Source organism: Anopheles ziemanni, chromosome 3 (assembly GCF_943734765.1).
Source record: "Anopheles ziemanni chromosome 3, idAnoZiCoDA_A2_x.2, whole genome shotgun sequence".
Classification (NCBI taxonomy): domain Eukaryota; kingdom Metazoa; phylum Arthropoda; class Insecta; order Diptera; family Culicidae; genus Anopheles; species Anopheles ziemanni.
The window spans coordinates 25,121,844-25,143,511 of NC_080706.1; the positions used below are offsets into that span (position 1 = coordinate 25,121,844).

General features: G+C 45.4%; 1 protein-coding gene across 1 annotated transcript in view; it reads left to right on the top strand.

Moving 5' to 3' along the window:
• Positions 1–21,668, top strand: part of LOC131284397 (uncharacterized) — a 101,445-nt gene that overhangs the window by 64,677 nt on the left and 15,100 nt on the right. The window contains 3 exon segments of the mRNA XM_058313252.1: positions 15,269–15,375; positions 18,382–18,415; positions 21,520–21,651. Coding sequence (XP_058169235.1) covers positions 15,269–15,375; positions 18,382–18,415; positions 21,520–21,651 — 273 coding nt within the window.

Sequence of the window (21,668 nt, forward strand, 5' to 3'; positions counted from 1 at the left end):
TGTTTTCCAGCCGTATCACCGTCCCATACTGAAAATAATGTCCAGTTCCTACGGTGGGTTGGGTGCGTGGGAGCTGTGTGTTATTCTACCTTCTGGATCCCTTTTTCTGCAAGTTGATCCTTCAGTCAGGGGCCACAACATCTCCCAACGGACCGGGTCCAGGCGGGATTCTGCCACATTGTATCGCCCGAAGGATCGGTACACTGATGTCGAGGAAAAAACTTCACCCAACGCCGGTGTACTGTGTAGCCTCGAACCTTTTCCCGGATCACCCCTAAAGGGATGCGGGAATGCAGAAGTGCAACCGGGATGTGCACGCATCCGGAGGCAATCTTCACCCGGGATCGGAAATGGAAATGCAAGCCGCACGATGAACCCAAGCCTAAGGAGTGCCATTCCTGAGAAGACCAAATTGAATGGGTGTATGTGTTACGGTGTGTGTGTGTGTCCTGTGCTTAGGTGCACCGGACCAAGTCAGCAATGGACACTGGAACTGGACTGGAACCGGTCTCTTGCGGGCCAATGGTTAGCTATTCATGAACGCTCCCGACGGTTCGAGGCGGGCAGGCGCATTTTCGTTTTTCAAGTGATTTTGCTACCGACCCCCTGCAGGGGGTAGGGAAATTGGTGCGTTCGAAAACTGCCGTTCATCCGTACCGTTGCCCCGAGAGACACTTGAGAATGAAAATCTCTTCCAAGTGTGCTGGACGGTTCCGGGAAACTTCAACGAACCGGCTTCGAGGGCTGTGGGAAATGGAAATGTGTGATGCATTTTTGAACCAATTTTGCCGAAAGAAACTCATAACCGATCCCATCAGATGCTGATTCTTCTTGGAAAATCTTTCCACATAAAAAAGAAATATAATCTTCAAACAAAAATTGTAACAAACCGGACCGAATTACTGGTGCAGGACGTTAGGGCAGTACGTATGTATAAATGCAAGAGAAGCAACGATTTTTGCACTTAATAAGTAGGCAATATGATGTACTGATCAATCACAGAACAATATGGTGTGGAAATGAAAACTCATGTTCAAAGTATAGTGATGGTCTAAGCCGTAGCGTATTGCACTTTGCTTCGCAGAAAATGTAATTATAAATTAATCCAATATATGTAGCAGCTTCCGTCTACTGATACAGAACCCGCCCAGCTTCCATGATTAAAGCAGGCAATCGTTACATTCCTGTGTTTCTAATTCTATGCAAATGCAATTTTCTGGCCACTCGAGGCCACACTTCAGGCACCTCATCCACACCCTGAAACGCCTTTTGCATCGAGTGTTGTTCGGTCAGCCATCCCTTCCCGGAGGACTGCCTGCCACCTGATGGGTGGGTTTGTAATTAAAATTTAAACTTTAAATTAACTTTTTCCCAACCTAACGGTGGCACTTTACTCCCGTCGGGCTCATCGCACACACGCTCGCCGATTGGGCGCTCAACGCCAGAACGTACGGAAAAGGATCGCGTTGAAGCTGGCGCCGGAAGTCGAAGGAAACTCCCGTCCTATGATTCCTTTCCCGATGTTACTTACAAACTAGTTGGGAAACAATGAAAATTCACACCGTTGCATGCAAGTGGAACGAATTGGATAAGGGAAACGCAGAACAAACGAAACCAGGTGTCTTCGTAACGAAGCTACACACACACAAACACTCCCAAATTCCGACAGTGTCCCGACGGATGGACGGGACTGACAGTTTTATTCAACGACATTGGGTCTGCGCTGACGAGAAGACCGTGCAAACACCAGTTTCGCTACCGCAAATATAAAGCCAATGTACATTTTCCGGGAATGCCATGACGCATTCCGCGTGGAACAAGTCTGTCTCTTGTGGCATGCCAGAATTAAACGTACGCTAGACTAGGAATCCAATAGGAAAGAGATAGCGTCGTTACACTTGAGAAATGTTATTATCTTCTGCAACGACAGATGGTTGGTAACATCTGTGTTATCATGTTGGAAAGTTGTACCTCTTATTTAGATCTCACATTTATGGCATAGGAACTCTCCTCCTCAAGGTATAACATGAACCACTTCAGGTAACTTTATTTTATTAACACCACTTGCTAGTAAGTTTATTTAGTTCTTTTGATTTAATACGAACATTTTTGTTGGGTAAAGGTAATTATTATTCCGGATGCAGCTGCTAATAAATGTTGTTCCTTTTAATGAGACGAAAACAACAGCACTTTCCTTCCAGCACGGGAGAGTTTTTCCCAGTGTGTATCCTTTGATTGTTTGCCGTTCCGCCCATTGTTGTTAGGTGCATACCTTTCGTTGGTGTTTTCATTAAAACAATTCCCCTCACACTCAAAAGGAAAACCCTTCCGAGGGCACAAGGACGTCACACACAAGTGGACGTACGTTTGCTGCAAAATCCGAGCACGGCTATTTATCTGCCTAATGACAGGGATAACAAGAATCATTTTCACTACGGGCGCGGGGGAAAACGTCCACACTCCGCAAAACCACTTGACCGGAGCGGAGCGTGGAAAACACATCATTCGCCAAGCACTCGCTGGGAAATTCCACCGCCGGAGACACGTACATACTACTCACGGCAAAAGGAGACTGGCTGGAAGCTAATTACAATTAAGCAAAGACCGTGCGACAAGTCTTATCCCGGCCGCTTCACGCCCGTTTCCCGTTTTCCATTGCCCCGGTCTGTGGATGATGAAAAATTCAAGATCGCCATTTTTCTCGGTATATTTTTCAAACGCTGGTTCTTTGCTGACTCAACCCACTAAAGGGGGTGACGGGAAAGGGTAAGCGGTAGCAGCGGAAGGTTTCCTTTAGCACAACAACCCGACGTTCCCGAATCCGTACTCCGTCTCGAGCCATTAGCGACGACGCCACCGTGTCTGGCGCTTGGACGATAACGGGCTAAGGAAGGGCGGGGTTTTATGTCGCACGCAAGGACAGGATATTTTACCGGCCTCTCCCTTACTTCTCCTCCGTGCTTGTACCATCGATCGCCAGACGGGTGGCACCGTGGAGGATCGATTTTTCAACGCAATTTTCCCATTTCCATTATCCATTTGCGCGATAGTAAGAGTATCTGTGTGTGTGCATGCGTGTTGGTGTGGCACGCAAAGGATGGGCAAATGGCCACCGTCCATCGTCACTTTTCACCGGTATTCGTGATTTATCCTTGCCGTGCCTTGCTGGATGGAACAAAGAAAAGTGGACGCCGGTTTTTACACTGTACCTATTTTGTTGGGAAAAATCGTTTCAACCATCGATACAGGCATTTTTTATATTTTCTTTTCTCCATTTTGCACACGTCGAACTGTGCCGCAAATGCATCAATTTAGTACATGTGCATACAAATGAAACACGCAAATGTGTGCCTTCCGGCAAAGTGCTTTGGAAGGTTGGGAAAAAGTGGATGGAAATTATTACAGCGGAACATGTAATTTGATCATTGCCCTGCTTTTATTGTTTTTCTAGAAATGGTACTTTTCTTCCACCATGACGCTCCGTTGCCTACAATGATTATTTGATAACACATTTGTTACGCCGGTAAATGGTTCTACAACACTATCGTTGACTTTGTACTCTTTTTTTATTTAAACAATTTTTGAATAAAGTTTTCATAGTTACAAACTATTGCAAAATGTTTCCCTTCTCATAATGTAGCTAATGATAGGTTTCGTAAATGGGACGATGAACCCTGATTCTTCCATCTTTTTCATTGCTTTTAATGACATATAATGTACAAAATGATACAATTTCTTAATATTTTATTAATTTCTTGATATATTACATGCAATAAACTCTCGTCTTTTATGCACGATAATTAGAGTATTATTTAAGAATGATTCTACTTATTTTCGCTTTGTTAAAGATGCTAACATGATACTAAACCTGTCCTTTTACTTGGTCTCTTTACAGGTATGCAATGTTTCGGGAGTGGACTTACAGCTAACATGCGTTGGTGATTTAAAGTATGTTGCAAGTATACCATGACTTGATTTTCCGAGAACGCATTAAAAAGAATATTATAAAAATTACATATCATATATCAATTGTGCAAGCTCCAAAGCATTTATCATCTATTTTCGTCATATTGGCGTTGCTGTCCCCTGTGAAAATTTCTTTAAAAAATACTAAATCCCTTCTGCTATAAAACTGCCATAAAAAATCCTTCCAATGAAAAGAAGCTTCAAAGTGCTCCGAACTTTCCTCCCAGCCGCGAAGAGTTCACTAATTAGATGATAGTTTTATGAGAGTTTTCTCCACATTCGCACGTCCCTGTGGTGTGGGGGCCAGCTACCCTCACAACTGGCCGTGTTTGTGAGTGCGAAAGGGTTTTTCCAGCAGTTGAGTGCTTTCTTGTGATGCTCACATCGTCATCATCATCGTCACCTCTCTAATGGAAGCGTGCGCGAAGAAATTGCACACTCCAACCCCTCCGACCGGAGTAGTCAGTTTTCAACATCGACCCGAGGTCAGTGGGGTCTGAAATGTGAGATCCCTGCGGCTCGAGCAACCGTCGAGACCGATTAGAGATAATTTAATGTCTCTCCACTTTTGAAGGCCGAAGCGGGGCGATACGGGGTAGCTCTGACCGATCCTGAGGAACGGAATGAAGTCATTCAGGGTGAGGAAGAAGATGGTCTCTTCATCTCTCTCTCTCTCTCTCTCTCTCTCTCTCTACCTCTCATAGTAGATTTTTGCTACAGTCCCCCGTGAGTACGGTTATGGCCAAGAAACCCTAAAATAGTCACCACTCTAATGGGCTCAACCCTTACTTAGCAGCATCAACTCCATCGGAGGAGAATGTTCAAGGGGACAAATGGTACCTATTCCCTCCTCCTCCTCCCTTCCGGCGCACGTTTACTTTGTGCCATTTGTGTGCGCCGAGTTTCGGGCAGGTTTTGAGATTTAAATACCCATGCCAAACCATACCAAGGCGACCTGGGGCTTCGCCGGAAGCAGCGTTACCATTTGGTTCACCTTGACGAAACAATTTTCCTAATATGAAAATTGACTTACCCCATTCCTCGACCAGCCCAGCGTGGGAAGCTGGGTCTTTCGGTCTTCCTTCAACTGCCACTTACGATCTGCCTTTCTTGGGGCCGACTTTTGGGGCAAGTTTCCACGGAAACCGTGCCAAAGCAAATCCACCCGCCGACGAAGTGCCTTTGGGGGTGGATCTTTTTGGGATTCACCTGGAAGGAAGTTTACTTTCCGGAGGTGGTGAAGGTAAATTTTACCTTGCTACCATTTTCAGCCACCAGAGAGCATGCTCGAAACCTGTTTCGTCCTGGGCAGGGCTTCCGAGAAACGCTGGGAGTTTTAGGGTAACGAGCAAGTGGTTCGTAGGTTTCTTATCCCAATGTCTACGGATCTTAAATGTACTCCAGGACTCGTAGTAATGAACATGCACACAGATAGCGACCGTGGTGGAAAACCGTACCGGTTTTCTGCTTGTATGTTTGCTTTTACCTGCCAGACATCGTAAGCAGACGTTCGGGATCAGGGTTCTCCATTAGCCTCATCGTATCGTGCGGGTTGGAGTTGTCGCAGCACCATTTTGGCACTCCACGGAATCGGGTAAGCCAAACGAGCGTTGTTGTGATGTACGGGATGATGAGCAGATGAAATCATTTAAGTAGTAAAAATACTTCACCAAGAGTAAAAGATATGTAGCAAGCAGTTTTGTGAGTTTTGTCAACCTGAAAAATTATGTCACATCGCAGAAACTTACAACTCAAACCACCAAAACAACATCCAAACACGAATGCACTTTAGACTTTGCGTTGTTTTTCCTATTCATCGCTTCTTTTTACCCACGAACGAACTCCTAGCTACGTCGCGCTCGTCGCAATCTGAGATCCATATTTCATCCCGCACAAGCTTTCAAAACTTCATTCGCCAAACTGGCTGCATTTGGCTGATGCTTCGGTGCAACGGCGGAAATAAAATGCGGTGGGCGATAAATAAGCGAGATTGAATTTTCCTACTCCGATGCCAAGACGTTCCGACGCTTGGAAGAAAACGGGAAAACGCTACGCTGGATAAAATTCAAACGGATTTTCCGCTTAGAAGGATAGTTCACTTCAAAATATTTTGCTCTGAGTGTTGTTTGAGAGGTTTTGTTGTGCGGAATCGATAAGAAGCACCGGTGAATACCTGCCCGAGAAGAATATCGATAGGTGTGTGATTTTTCACAATTTCCGAACGTCAAGAATTTGTTTCGTGAATATTTCCACATGTCATACTGGGTAGCAAACCCCCAACAAACGTGCGGAGGATTACGCTGCTTGTTCGAGAAATGCAATCAAAGTGCAGCATTTATTATCGAATGCCAACGTGGAAGCAATATGATTACGATTCGAAGTACATTTATTTCCAACTTTTATGCACACATGATCCAAACGGGAAAAGAGTTCTGCAAGAATATGCCACCCCCTACCAAGGCAGAACCACGCTAACCAATGTTTATTGCGTGTTTTGCTTGATAATAATGTAATCGGGACTTCCTTGATAGTTCGGTTAATTTTGTCACTGCTTAAGCACTTCTTATCCGGCTCCCGGGCTCACACCCGAAGGACAACCGCAGCGCAATCGGACGCAGGCAAATCACTTCCACAAACAAACACCATTAAAATGCAAAACAGTTAAACCTTTCCCTTTTGCACCAGAAGGGCCGTTTCAAGCCTGGTTTCACATCGAACACAGCTCAAGTGGCGGGTAAACTAAAAGAGAGGAAAGAAAATCTGCAAAAAAAAAACCCCCAACCAGACGATGGAAAACAGAAAGCAGCAGAGATAAACTTCTGAATTCGTTATCCTTAGTTATCGCTGCTCTCGGCTTTGGCTGCTGCGACCGACGGACGGCCGATATTTGGCCTGCTTTGGAAATGCGAAAAGCTTTCACAGAATTGACAGCAGCTTCCTGGGTGGCTTGCGAGTGGCTTCAAGTGCATAAATCCACAGCCAGACGGATGGACGTTTGGCTACAGCTGATGGGGTGGTTTAAAGCGCAATTTGCATTTCTATTAGCGTACCGACTGCCCTTTGCTAGCACGGACACTGGCCAGTCGTTCGATGCAATTGCGGAAGCTTTTGTTGATCGTTTTAAGTATTGTTTTTGTTTCATCGTTCGCACAAGTTTGGTTTTATATTGTTCTCTGTTTTGTCACGCAATTTGTTGCTCAAGAAAAACGTAACATCAATTACGGTATTTTCTTTTCTGATTGTTTTTGTCCTTGATGATGAACTTGTGACACCGATTTGAAAAGATTTTTTTTTATGTTTCTTATCGCATTAAGTGTATGCATCCTCAACGTAAAAGCAGGGCACTTAAAAAAATCACGCCCATGAAAATTACCTGCGATTTCATCTTCACGCATCATCTTGAAGAACTCTCCGGTGGCCTATAGGTGGCTTTCTTCAGCCGAACGGATGAAAGATGAGGATATGTAGGCATCAGCCTCACACGCGCCATCCTGAAGACGGCGAGCCATAAATCATTCTTCATTAGTCCCTTGCCAGCACTGGGGCAAATACGCTCGCCCCGGACCCCCTTGGGTACGGTATTTGTGTTTTTGTTACACTTGTTTTACGCCTCTCCCGGTTTTACGGTGAAGAAAAACACCGCAACAGAAGCGAGAAATTGTTCTTTTTTGAACAGTGAATTTTTGGAAACCTGCACCGAGACGATGGCTCCCGCCAGTTCGTTGAGAAATAATGTAATAATTTAATTTTTCCGCGCCAGAATTTAATTATAAAAAATCGAGCCCCCCACTTCCTTGGGGACTGTTGCAGGATGTGTGGCTGTGTTGCGTGTAAATGTACCATCTTTCGCTACTCGGTGGTGATGAAATACGGTCGCTTTGGTCGTCCCATTGCCCTTCCAGCGTAGCGCACGGTGGTTGATAATTTAATATCAACAACACGGTCGAACAACACGACGACAAACCGTGTAGCGATGCCCACACCCACCGGGAAACCTGCGGTTCAACACCGGTTGATGGAAAACATTTTTCCTAGCACCACCTGCAGCGTCATTCGCCATTCGTGGTCCGTCATCGTGGGTCCCGGTTCCGGTCGCGGTTGCATGAACCGGCGAACAAGCACGGTCAGCCTGGTGTGTGACTGTCGGGGCACTCCAAGGAAAATGCACACTTGGTATAATATCCCCGAGGGACTGGCGGGGCGAACATTTTTCACACGAGTCACGCGCTGGCCGTAAACATTTTATCACCAAATTTCGAAGGCGAAAGATGGTTGTAACGTTTTGCGGTGTCCTGAGAAACGTTACGTTTAAAAACAACGAAGAGAAAGCTTGATGAGATGGATTGGGCTACGAATTGATGTAGTTTGTCTTATTTCTGCCCACAAATAGACCCTAGCTTCAAGTATGAGGTTCAACCTTTTCCACGGGATGAGCGCTGAACATATACAAAATAAGTTTAAAGCAATATTTGAAAAGCAGACTGATTTTCAGTTTAAAGTGAACTTCAAACGTCCAAGTTGCACAATATAATTATCGCTAAGAAAACGATCCACTTGTAGCGTATTGAAAATTATAATTCTATATGTGTTTACCAAATGCTAACACCATTCTTTTTTACGAGTTTCTGCTTCATCTTTTGAAATTACGGCTAAAATTAACAAGAAACTTTCAGGCCGTTCCAAAATTAGCCATTCGCACGGTTACTCTCATCGGGATTTTCATCCTACCACAGGGTGAGAAACGGAAGAGTTCTAAGAAAAGGCTGTTGGTCCTTTTGCAAAGGCGTGTTAGCACACCGTTGAAAGTTTTCCCGTGTTTTTCCTCCATTGAGAATTCAAGTAAACGAGCCCACGGTATATGTGGTGCTAACGGTTACTTCACACGTGTGCCCAAAGTGCAAAACCGCCGTCATATTTTATGACGAGTGTTTGTAACAAAAAAAAAAGAATTCGAGAAAACAAAATACGGCCCACCTCTGTACCCTTGGTTTTTTTTTGTTTCCCTTAGAAATATGTGTTTCCCAGTTGAAATGATTCGTCGCCGTGAAAACGCTTCAAAGAAATCGTGCCGTATGGACGTAAACATGGAGCAAAGATTCAGCGACCAACAACTCCGGTTTTCAAACTCCAGGCCCGTGCCGGATGAAATAAATTTTTAGCTCTTTCGGGACGAACGAACGAACGAACAAACTTCTTCCTCTTTGTGTGGCATTTTGAGCTTACACATTTTGGAGGCGTAAACTCTGGTGGCACGTGGCCGAAGGCGAAGTCCCCAGAATGGCTCCGAAAACTTAGACTTACGTGTGGGAAAACTTTCAACGGCGAACGGAAGTAAATCTGTGGGACGGTCCGTTCTTTTTTTCTCGCACGCGTCATGTGTTGGGAAAAATCCATCGAAATTACTTCCAAAAAGTGTGCCTTGTTGTTTGCTTCATATTTTCTTGAGAAAAAAAACAACAACCGAAAGCTCTGCTTGACATAAATGCACAGACACACCTAAACACCCATTCCCTCGTGGTGCAATAAGAAAGAGTTTTCCTCCCTTCCTGTTGTGTTTTTTTCTTATCTCCGCACGAAACGAAAAGTAACATCATATGAGGCACCAAAACGTGTGGCGGTAATGGGGCGTTTATTGCTTCGTGCCGAGCATTAACGTAATGAGTTTAATTATTAGTGGCTGCAGTAATCGTGAATCACGAACGACACGAGTTTAAACTTACCGCTGCTCACAAAAATGAGCCGCCTTCAACTTTGTCCTCCGCAAGGTTATCGTTTTCTTTTCTATGCGTAAAGTTTTTCTTTTGAAATAATATAGCTTAACTGGTCTGAGATGGAATGCCCGAAAAGTACGCCACTTCGAAACAGTGAAGCCGTGAAGAACTTTTCGCCCTTAGAGAAGTAATTAATCTCGCTCAAAATTATTCATAATACGTCCCAGCACACCCAAAACAACTTCATTATTCCTAATGAAAATGTAGGGTAATAGAAGGAGAACCAATTGCGACCGGGAAAGAGGAACAACCTCTGGTAGAAAATCGCGTTCGCGTTCGTTCGCCAATGCTTTTTCGGTTTCCAGTTGTGTAAATATCATCTGGAAGCGGTCTGGAAAAACATGGCGCCGCCTAATCAGTCATGGAAAATTCGATTTGACCAAAACAAACCGGCTGTGAAGCGTGTTTTTCCCCGACAACCCGGTCAACCTTCGGCGCCGAATCTCGGCCGGCCCCGGATTGGGCATTGGAAAATCGGACGGAAACTTCGCCGTATATTAAATAAATGAATAAATCATTTCCCGCGACCCCACGGAACACGTAATAGTGATTTCGATAGTGATTTCCTTGCAGGGCAGGACCGTAGGCTCGTAGGCTTATCGGGTCCCCGTAATGGTGCGACCGGGTCCGAGAAGGTCCGTCAGTTGGTCAATAGCTCGTCGAGAACGCGGTAGTGGTAGTTGCCCGGGCGCAGAGGAATGATTTAATTATAATATTTTAATAATCAGCACGCAAATTTGTACGTTCGGCTTCCATTTGCGCGTATGTTCCACGAGAGGGGTTTGTAGCGACGTGGGGAAAGGACCCCGGGGGGGGGGGGGGGGAGGGCACGCGTAGCCGATTCCGTGTGACACGCTCACTTTCGTGCAGCAGCTTTTTCTGCTCAGTCTTTAAGCGTATGGTTTTTCATGTGCCCCGGGTTTAGTGTTGCATGTGGACGGCTTGTTTCGTGAGGGAAAATTGCTCCGGGTACATGTCGCAGCTATTTTGTAATGATGGATCATTTGGATTTGTTAGCGCTCCCTTTCCCGTTCGGTTCTATTCTTTTATCGATAAGCTCTATGGTTGCCCAGAGCAAAAAAAATGCAGTAAAATAAGGCGAGGTACTAGAACGGTTGTTTTCGGTCTGCGAACCCAACCTTGCTAAGCCACTTTTATAATGCTTTTTTATTCGGAGTCTTATTACTTATTACTTAATATGATTTCAATAGAAAGAATACTTTTACCAAGCGTAATCAAAAGCAAAGCATATTCCAAATTTGCCCACACAAACGGCGTTACGATGATGATGAATTGGACATTTGACAGGCATAAAATCGGACGACATGCGTTGTCAAAATAATTATTTCGCCGTCGTCAAAAGGGCACGTATTGTAGGTCGAATCATCATACGCATAACGGTTCCCGTGGCACCGCCCGTGACCGTTGGCCAACCTACGCAACCTTTTACATCCTCCCCCAACGGACTTCCCGCGCTGCTGACGAATTCGCACGAAATCACATAACGTCGTTGTAACCAATGGGCTGGCTGCAGGCTCGGTATAATTACAATAAATCCATATTTAATAATCACGCACGCGTGCAATGGTGGAGGATGGGGAGGCGACGAGGCACGCAAACAACGCCAACTGGAAGCACCCGGCCCCCACCCGGTCCCCCTGGAGGATTGACTGATTTGAATGCCAGCTAGCCCGGGATCGGGGCCCGGATTTGGAAACACACCCGAAAGTCCTCGCAATGAGGATTATGGCCAGGTGGGGGTTTACTATGCGCTAGAGGTTCGTGACTAGCGGAGAGGATTGTCGTTGGAAGCCTATAAATTTTAATGAATAGTTATAGCGAAATCCACGCAGACCACCCACTCGGAACAGTCACTCCCTCCCCCCCTCGGGGACGGGTTGTAAAAGGTTTTCGAACAGCAATGGCTCCCAAATTTAGACATGTCAAATGGTTCGTTCTTGGCGAAGCTTTAGCCCAATACGACGGTTGCCTTTCGACGAGGAAACCGTTCGCGACCACGAACCACGTCGACGCATTAGGTTCGGGTGTGCAAATTGTGTACCACATTTGTTGTCGAAGCTGGGTGGGATCATAAGCCGAAGGCCACAGTCACAAGAGGATGATAAATTCAGCCGATAGATGATGGAATTTCTCATAATGTACGTTGGCATTTCATACAAATATTACCAAGCACGCGTTTAAGCGGTGTGGAAAATATAAGGGAAGAAAAGCGTGGTATTTTATCTGGGAAATGGATGTATTTACGAAATTTAAATATCCTCATTCCAAACCAAAAAGGTCTATAATCATACCAGCAGTGAAAAAGGATTCATCAACCGTAACAGTGATATTTATGGATGAGATTATTGGATAAACAGCTATGGATGTTTAACGAAAACGAAATGCACATTATTTACTTCAGAAAGGACGACTTGGCCATGTTCCTTCATGCATCTTTTTTGGCACTATAAAATTTCATATTATAGTTTATTATAAACAAATAATTCACTTCCTCTGTCTGGTGTGTTTTATGCCTACTTTAAAAAAAACCCCATACGACCGAAACCAGACTCCATTGACGAGTTTAACGTTTGAACGAAGGAAACAGCCCAAACCCGGCTTGAATCGTCTCGTGAAACAAGTTGTTTTAGTCGCTCATTAAGTTGTTGATTACGCTACATTATCCTCCGCTCTCAGCCGGCAGCAGCTTTGCATCGCTGTCGTGTTGTGTTTGGACGCAGTGTTGTTATTTTACTTTTCGCTTTTTCCCATTTCAACGTCTTTTGTGTCCCGCTCGAACGAGGGCTCCACTAGGCCCAACGCAAAACGCCAAGCAGTCCGATACATTTCATAAGCTCCTAACAGCGCCGAAAGCTGCAGCAATTAGCTTTTTCAGCCCATTTCCAAACACACACACACGCGGGCGCCCGTTCCACCACCCAAGTACACACTTTCCCGATCCTCAAATGGGTTTGCAGTGGACGGAGGAAAAGTGTGCCACCCGGAATTGCCCAACACGAGCGACATGAAGGCTAATTTGGCGTTCGAAACGACCGAAGAATCTCGGCATCAATTAGCAAGATTGGGTTGGACGGTGGGGGGTAGAAGGAAAAAGGGGGCAAAAAAGCGGGCTAGGAAATTGCTCGAGCAGAACTGAAAACACATCGTAAAATCGTGGCGCACAGCAGCACCTCAGCTTACGCGGGTCCGATCCTTTCGAGCATTCCGATGGCATGAAGTTCACGGGCCAGGATTGAATTCATGTCATGAAATTAATTCACCACATTCCTTTTCCGGGCGTGAGCGTTTTCGTTTCGGCTGCGACTGTCAGCGTCTACGCCATCGCGTGCTTCCCGGCGGGAACGGGGTGCTCGTACCGCAGTACGAGGTGAGCTTCCGGTACACAAATTCAACGAAACCCGGTCCCGTTCAGACGCCGGGACGTCGGGTTCGATGGAGCGATGATGGGCCGGAGTTTCGCAAGTGACGCAAAGAAAGGCTACGAGCGAGCGGCGGTACGGAAGCGTAGCGTAGGAGAACTTGTTTGCTTAGGATCTTTTGGCAACCGAAGCGTCGTCCCCGCTTGTATTCCCCTTTGCGTCTAATCGTGCCCATCGAAGTTGGCTGAATAAATATTTATCTAGCGTGGGACGGGCACACGGGGTTTGCCGATGCGTGTAGTTGTTCACCCTTTCGCTCGTCGTTGTTTATCTTCACATTTTTACCAACCCCCACACCCCACCCTTTCCCGATTGGCAATCGAACCGTGGGAGAGTGATCAGCGTGATGTGCAGTTCCACCAGATGCGGAGGATGGATCGTTAAAATATAAAAGTGAAATATAAGCTACCCACTCCCACCAACCCCACCGGTGTCCTTTGGGTGATTTGCAAAAAAAAAAACAAGAGGAATAAATTGTCCACTCAACCCACGGAAGAGCACGCAAAAATGTGGTACGATTGTTGGGCAAACACATAACGTTGTGGAGGAAAATGCTACGTTTTGCTGGATGGAGGCGCCCAGTGCCGCACGAAAGCAGCGCTTTTCATGGCCTACATGATGGCTTTATATTGGTATGTGAATGGAACCATCGGTTCTTCTGATTGGTGGGCGTTTATGAGTTTAACAAGTCGTTTTTTAATGCATAACATTGTAATGATGTAACTTTTACTATCCATATCATATTCGTCATATTCGTTAGAAATGCTTTGTTATTTGAGCAACGCGAAGCGTTATATATTGCACAAATTAAAATGATTTAATGTTAAGTGCTTACAACGCTAGTTCAACGAAGTCAGTTTTGCAAAAGTCACTCTGCGTGATTGAAATCGGAACAAGTCCAATTTGATTCTTTTTGATTATAGTGTAGTGGCAAACTTATTTCATGCTTATCAGAAAAATAATAAAAGGTATAAACGGTATAACAAGTACCCAAAAATTCATTCAACTATAAATGCCGTTAATTGGATGAAAATGCACAAATGAAATAAAATACTCGAATCTAATTAGAACGAATGATTGACAGGTTCACTTTTTTCCTAGCTCTCTTTTCTGACTCATTAGTTCTAAAATGTGGTTCATTGAATCCTGGTGATAGTTTTTCTATTTTCTAAACCAGGGGTTGGCAAAGTGCGGCCCGCGGGCCAAATTCGGCCCGCCAAATGATTTTATCCGGCCCGTAAGAATATTTAAGTGCTTCATACTAAAAACCCATCCCAATTTTTATCGGATTTGTTCACGACGTCAGGTCTATTTTCTTCCCAAAAATGAAGATGATAATTGTTTAACGAGGTGTTCCTGTTACATGTTTATCGATAACATTTTAAATATTTTATCTTTTACCACTTTTTATGCAACTTTGCTATTTAGAAAGTTCCACTCTCCATTACAAAGGGTATTACTTTGAAACATTGAAGCATCGTTTAAAGTATCCGGCCCGCGCCTTCGGTTTCTCTTTAATCATCTGGCCCTTTTTGAAAAACGTGTGCCGATCCCTGTTCTAAACCATCTGAGGTTGAGTTATTGCACAATACCATCTACAACGATTTTCCGTTAACAACTATATTGTGCTGTCGTTCTGTAAGTGATCTGTCTTGAATGCTTTAAACATGGTAGTCACCGTGGGCAGAAGGAAAAATTCTATTATTAAACAAAATAAATACCTTTCACTCTTAATTCAGTACACGCAATCAATCAGTCGTGGAAAATTAAAATACCGGACGGATAACGGTAGGTCATTGTGGGAGAAACATAAATTTAAAATACTCACAATCCCCGTTACACCTCACTGGCGCTCAACTTTGGCCACCTAAGATGGATAACAGGGGCAAATTAATTAAGTCATCGATGTTTGTTCCCCCTCAATACCTCTTCGGCACGATTTCCCCGTGGAGTGATAAAGAGTAGACCTACTCGCGCGTAAGCTTTTGTCTCCACGATCTTCTTTTCTTTTGGGTGGATCCTCTTCCAATCCGATGCTGGAGAAAAATCCACTTTTCCCGCGACATCGGTGCGCTTTATTCTGAAACCAAGAACAACAACACCAGCAGCACCATCCCACCCTCTCCTGCCTACTCTCCCTCTTCCTCCAGCCCTTACCGAAATGGAAAACACGAAAGTTTGATGAAAATTTCACGCTGGTAAAATTTTAATGATTATCTCCCATTCAAATCGAGCGATGCGCGTAATTTATCGTCTCGCTGCCGGAACGCACCCAATCTGCCAACTTTCTTCGACCGTTTCGGGTGTGCGTTCGTTGTGCGACTTTTACGCGAATTTGGTACCTTCACACAAAAATGCCGACAGCGTGAGTCGGAAAAGATGGATGACAACAATGAGCCTTCGGTGAAGCTATTCATTCACTTCATCGTCCACCGGGAGGGGTTTTTCTCTCGTTCTCTCGTGCTGCCCCAAGCCCTTCTTTTTCCCTCCCCCAAAACGAGGCCGGGCGAGGGGCTAAGTTTTTAAAGACTTGTAAGATTGTTCCGTGTCAGTACGGCTCCTTCAGCAAGAATGGAAGAGATTACAAAGATTGCGTATTCACGCGATGATGGTACGCGCCGGAATATATTTGTCAATGCGTAAAAGAAAGTTGTCCCAGTGCCGTGTTTCCACGATGGCCGCAAATTACGTGGCGAATTGGATGCCATCCCTGTCTGCTGTCTGCGATGGTTCATTGGAAGCAAGCGAATATCGGTCTGGGAAGCGTTCGTGGACTTTCCCGGGACCGGAAACATCGACAAGATGCGAACAGGGCAACGAAAAAAGCCTGGTGTGGGTATCAAGATCCACTTCGGATTACAGAAATAATAAATGTTTTGTCATTATTTTATCATGACGTAATGAACGATCGGCATCAAGATTGGTGACGCTCCGAGCGGACAGGATGGATGGACCGGGGGTGGTGGCGAAATGTGTCCCCTTGACTTCCACCAAAACACTCAGACATTATTTCTGGCGGAAAATTCGCCAACATGAGTGCCACAGCAAAAAGCTGCTCCACTTCGAGCGTACGCAGATTTTCATCGCCATTCAGGTTTTCTGCTTGACTTTTCGTCAAATCTGCTTTCCTTTTCCCTTTTCGGGTGGGTCCACCATTCCACCAGGACTTGCCTTATCGTGCTTCCGAACGTGTCACTTCTCCGTGCCGGTTTCAGTTATGTATTTAGATGGAAATTCACATACACATAAAAAGCAGACGTTTCCATCGCAAACTAGGGGAAAACTGGGAAGGAAAGGACACGCGTCGTCCATGGTGGCGACCTCGCACTTTAATTAAACATTTTAGTTCCCGGCGAGGCGTGGCGCGGAATTTAAATTAATTAGTGTGACAAATATTGGCAAAATGTGACGCGCACGGTGGAAAAGCGAAGGCTCCCGTCCCACTCCTTCCTAACGCTAGCGGGAAAAGTTCGTTCCGAGAAGGAGGGGCACAAAAAAACCGAGGGTGAGAAAAACCACCGAAGAGCAATAACTTAATCATTCGGTCGGGTTACCCGCGGCTCGGGAGAGATGCAGCGAGCGAACGAGAAAGATGGGTTTTCAGGAACCGCTTTTCCGTTCCTTGGCGCGACCGAAAAAGTGGTTTGATTTTCCCGCGCTTCAAGCAAGTGTCGCCGAAAACTTTTCGGCCTGTTTCGCACTGATTCTGACACTGATAAGTTCATTACTTAAACATGGCGCCAGGAGGGTCGAAAGAACTGCCGGGGGGGGGAACCTCGATTCGGTTGCGGAGTGTCGTGGAAAGTTTGCCAAGTTTGTCAACCGTTTGGTAGATTTATTCTCTCGGGTTCAATAATTAATGAAACAAGCATACACACAAAGGGGGGCTTTCCATCCTCCCCACCACCTACCACACGCTCCAGGAACCAAAGGGGGATTTAATTTAACAATGGTATCAAACCGATAACAATAGATGATTTCGTTGCCGAAATTTCGTTAATCTGTTCCAACCCGCAGATGAATGTTTAATTTCTTAATCCTCTTCAACGATGCGTAGATTAATGGTAATCCAATTTAGCCCCTAATGGTGATCCCAAACGCCCACCCCCCGGACCAGAAGGCGACAGAAGGTGGGATGTGTATTAATATTCATAAACCCACAACCGGCACGCCTTCCGTGGGGCGCCTCCCGTGGAAAACTTCCGCATGGGTTTGATGTTTTGCAAATATGTATATGCTTCCCAGTTTTCTTTTATAAAGATTGATGGTCCAACAAAGTCCCATAACTGGGAAGCAAGCAATCCTAACTCAATGTAGACTTTTTCCCGGCACAAGTCGCACGCCCCATTTTGCTTGGGAAATCCCAGTTGCGGCTATCGGCGTTATCATGATTGATATCGGCTCGGAGAAACCTCATTAAAAGTTACCAGCTGCAGGCCCATCGGCCGGGACCTTTTTCGGGACGCAGTCTCCGGGGGGAAGGGTGAAACTTAAATCAAATGATTGTTAACGTGAAGAAACGGCTGAGAGGTTGTTCTTAGGATGTGGGTTGACATGTGGTTTTATTATTTACAAACCATTATTTTGTGGTGAAAATATTGGTTTCATTACTACTGAAGGATCTTATCTGTGTTGGATATTTTACACTATTTTGTGAAGGTTCCATTTCTCTAGAAAATAAATTTACAACGACTGCAAATAAACCTTCTAGGATGTCCAGCTATAAACCTATGTACGAAAGGAAAAACTAACCAGTTTATGGTAAGTGTGAGCCTGGACAGCTGCTCCTTTTGGCCACTTGCAGGCGTGCAATTTTCCACCGTCTTACCACTTTGCTGCACACCCGGGAAGAAAATCGCGCCTGAAAATGTAGCTCACATGTCGGGCGCCTACATATGCTCATCGTTTATTCATGGGCTTAAAACTACTTATCGTTAAAAACTAGCAAAATGGACCCCGTCCTATGCGTTGCCGATGGGAAATGGGGGCATACACCCTATCGTCATTTGCTAGCCTCGAGCGAATTTCCACACAGCAGACACACACACACATACCGTCCCTCTCCACCGGTTGTTGCTAGGAGTGTGCTGATGTTGTGTCTGTGGCTAAAATTTTAATCACCAATCCCTTAACGGTATCGAGCACCGGCTAGCCCACCGGAGCTGAGTCTAATTTTCCCACACTGACCAACGCCCGCTTTCCAGCAACGGGGCCTGTAGGGGAGGTGTGGACCCACTGGTATAATGATGGAAGTTAATTGGAAAAGCCTCAGCACGTCCTACGCTCGCACTCGTTCGGACGTAGGGTGGCGAAAATATGGGAAGTGAAAAGTGACAGCCCGGGACACGGACGGCACGTTCCTCCAGACACATGTCCTTTTCGTGGGTGGGTTGGGTGTGATGTGCATCACCCACCCGATGCCCGTTAGTGCGAGAACGAAGGGAGGGCTTTTCGCCCGAAACCGGTCGCCATTTCCCGACCGTCATGTGGGAAAGGTTTCATTTCGTACCGTAGTTAATAATTAATTTCGTTTAAAATGAAACGATAACAGTGGACCAAGGGCTAGGGTGTGAGCCGTGAGGGAGGAATAATGGGTGGCGAGTGTTTGAGTGATGACGAGGCAACTGCTGCTGAGTATGGGTGGTAGATATTAGCCTAGAGAGCTTCCGTTAAATATGGACTTAGTTCTCTCGGCGTCTCAGCGGTGGAATTGTTTCCATCCCCCAAACTGGTGTTAAAGAAGGTGTGAAGGATTAAACACGGAGCCTTTTCCGATACCCAAACCGGGCCGCCCGAACGGGGGACTCTTAATGAACCCTTGAAAACTGTCCGAAACACCCTCGTCCATGCCCGGCGCAGCTGGCGGGAAAGTGCTGTACCCTCTTCAACTGACTCCAGTGTCACCAACTGGAAAGGCAACACACTCTACCCATCTCTAAAAGCAGTCCACCGATCAACAGGCTCATTTGCTCACTCCAAGCATCTCCTTTACTGAAATATACGCTAAGGATCATGTTTATTGCCACCAACCCCGGTGGCAACAATGGGTCACGCAACTATCTTGCAAACGACGCATTTCCCTCGGGTGATTTGCAAAACTTTTCAGCGAGCCAAATAGTTTTCCTTCGATTAATCACGACCGGACCGATCGGGAACGGAAATGGTATGATTAAAAGTAAGCGATTGAATATTCACGGGCTCATCTGTCAGCACCCCTCCCGGACCGGCGACCATCCGTGTCGTGTCCATCATTTATTCCATGAATAATCCGCTGCAGAATCGCTTCGTCGCCCGGTTTCCGCCGTTGGAAATTTCCTTTCGACGAAACTCCACCTACTCCTTGGGCAACATTGTAGCTGGAATTAATATTCATTGGACTGAAATCGATACGTTTTGCTTCGGTTCGCCACTATCAACAATGTTGCAGCAATTTTCTCTAACGCTGAGAACATGCGGCATGGTTCGGAAAGTTTTTCTCATTCACGTTGGTAACTTTGTTGAATTTGCAACATGATAACTTGCTTATTGGATGATATAATTTTTGTCATGTTCATTATTCAATAGTTTAGTCTGTTTCCATAGCAATGCCGGAGCTAAACAAACGGCTTGCTTGAATAAATTTACTTCCTTCTGCATTCCAAACCGTCGACTGATATTGGCGAATTTGCTCTTTAATTCCGCGACAAACACTACACCTCGTCCCTTATCGGAAGTGAATTATCTTCGTTCAACAATTCCTACAATAAATACCTTAAACCCTCGTCCGCTTGGCTTTTCCATCTACGGCCCACCGTCTGGAACGCTCCGGTTCTATCGCAAACAAATCGGCTGTCTCAAAACTAAGCAACCGTTTAATAGGCACGAAAACACTTGTCACGATAAGGATCTCAATTGGTATCACCTTCCGCCCATGCGAAGCTGTGGCTTGCCCACAGGAAGGACCGGAAGGACCTGCAGTGCGCAAATGAGGAGCATTCGAAAAAAGGTGAAGCAAAGTCTACCAAAGGAAAACAAAAGATTACAAAAAGGAGATGGGAAAACGCGCAGACAGCGAACGACTGGCAACGCCCCGGACGGAAGAGAAAAAGTCTTCGACTGCGAGCAAGTCAGGCACGCCTGTGTGCTGTAACGACTTTTCCTCCAAAAGGAGACGCGCCGAGACGCTGAAAGTAAAATTAAATTTTTCTCTACCTCTTCCCTTCCCCCGCCAAAGGTGAGTCTTTCTTCCGAACGGCCAGGAAGATACGCCTCCCGAAGGAAAGCTGTTTCTTTCCGTAATGAGTTTCGTTTTTCGCCGGCAATGAAAATCCCCAGCCCGCGCGTACCGGGAAAATGGTGCAGATTTTCAACATGCACCGGTCGAAACTTGGCCACAAAAATGATTGCTTTTCGGCTAAGTAAACGGCCCACCTCCGGCTGGCTTGAAAGGCGATGCCGCCCCGTCCCCGTCCGGAGCTCCGATTGCTCAAACTTTGCAGCAAAATGTGTTTTCCATCGCAAAATACACGAAACAATGCGTCGTTGTGTTTTTGGGTTTTTTTGTGGATGAATCTACTGCTTGTTTTCGGTTTGCTATTTCCCTTATCGTAAAAATGTGTATTTTCTGTCCAAAGTTGCTGTCCGTGTTGGAAAATTAGTTCATCTTACCTGGATCAACAATGAACGAAATTGTAACGATTGCTAGCGGGGTTCGCTGGTTTTTTCATCTTTTCCATTTAATTTGTTTAAATTAAACTTAAAGTTGGTGTACATTGGATATCAGTACCGTTGTTATCTATTCACGTGTTTGATGTTAAAAAATTATAATTTGAAACGTGAGAATTCAAACAACAAAAAGTCGAGTTTTCTTTCTCATCTAGATGTTATGTTTTACCTTCAATGTTGCTCTGGTCAAGTTGAAACTAATCTTGAGCTATATTTTATTCCTCTTCTATATTTTCTCTTCGGATCCTTTTCTTTATCGCGGTAATGCAATTCCAATTCGTAGGTGGGAAACCTTCAAACAGTAGGACCCTAATTCTTTTCGCGAAGTTTCGAAAGCTTAATCCGTATCTTCAATCGAAAATTTTCCTTCCCAAAAGAAGAAAAAGGAATGAAGATTACACGCACAATGTGTTACAACTACAGGTGGAGAAAAGATAATTTAAAATAACACATTTCAAAGTCGTACATCTCGCACCTAAGCTAAGGATGATGGCTGAGATATCCTCGATTGACGGAGTTACGGGAAAATTGTGATCCGCAAAGGATGGGTTTTTTTTAAATTGATTCGTTTTTCTATTGTTCGTAACAAAACCCTCATTCTCTCTCTCTTTTTCTCTTGCTTTCTCGCCCTCCCGCAGGTTCGCACGCTGTTCGTCAGCGGGCTACCGATGGATGCGAAGCCACGCGAGCTCTATCTCCTCTTCAGAGCCTACGAAGGCTACGAAGGATCGCTGCTGAAGGTTACCAGCAAAAATGGAAAGACGGCCTCGGTAAGCTATGTTCCCCG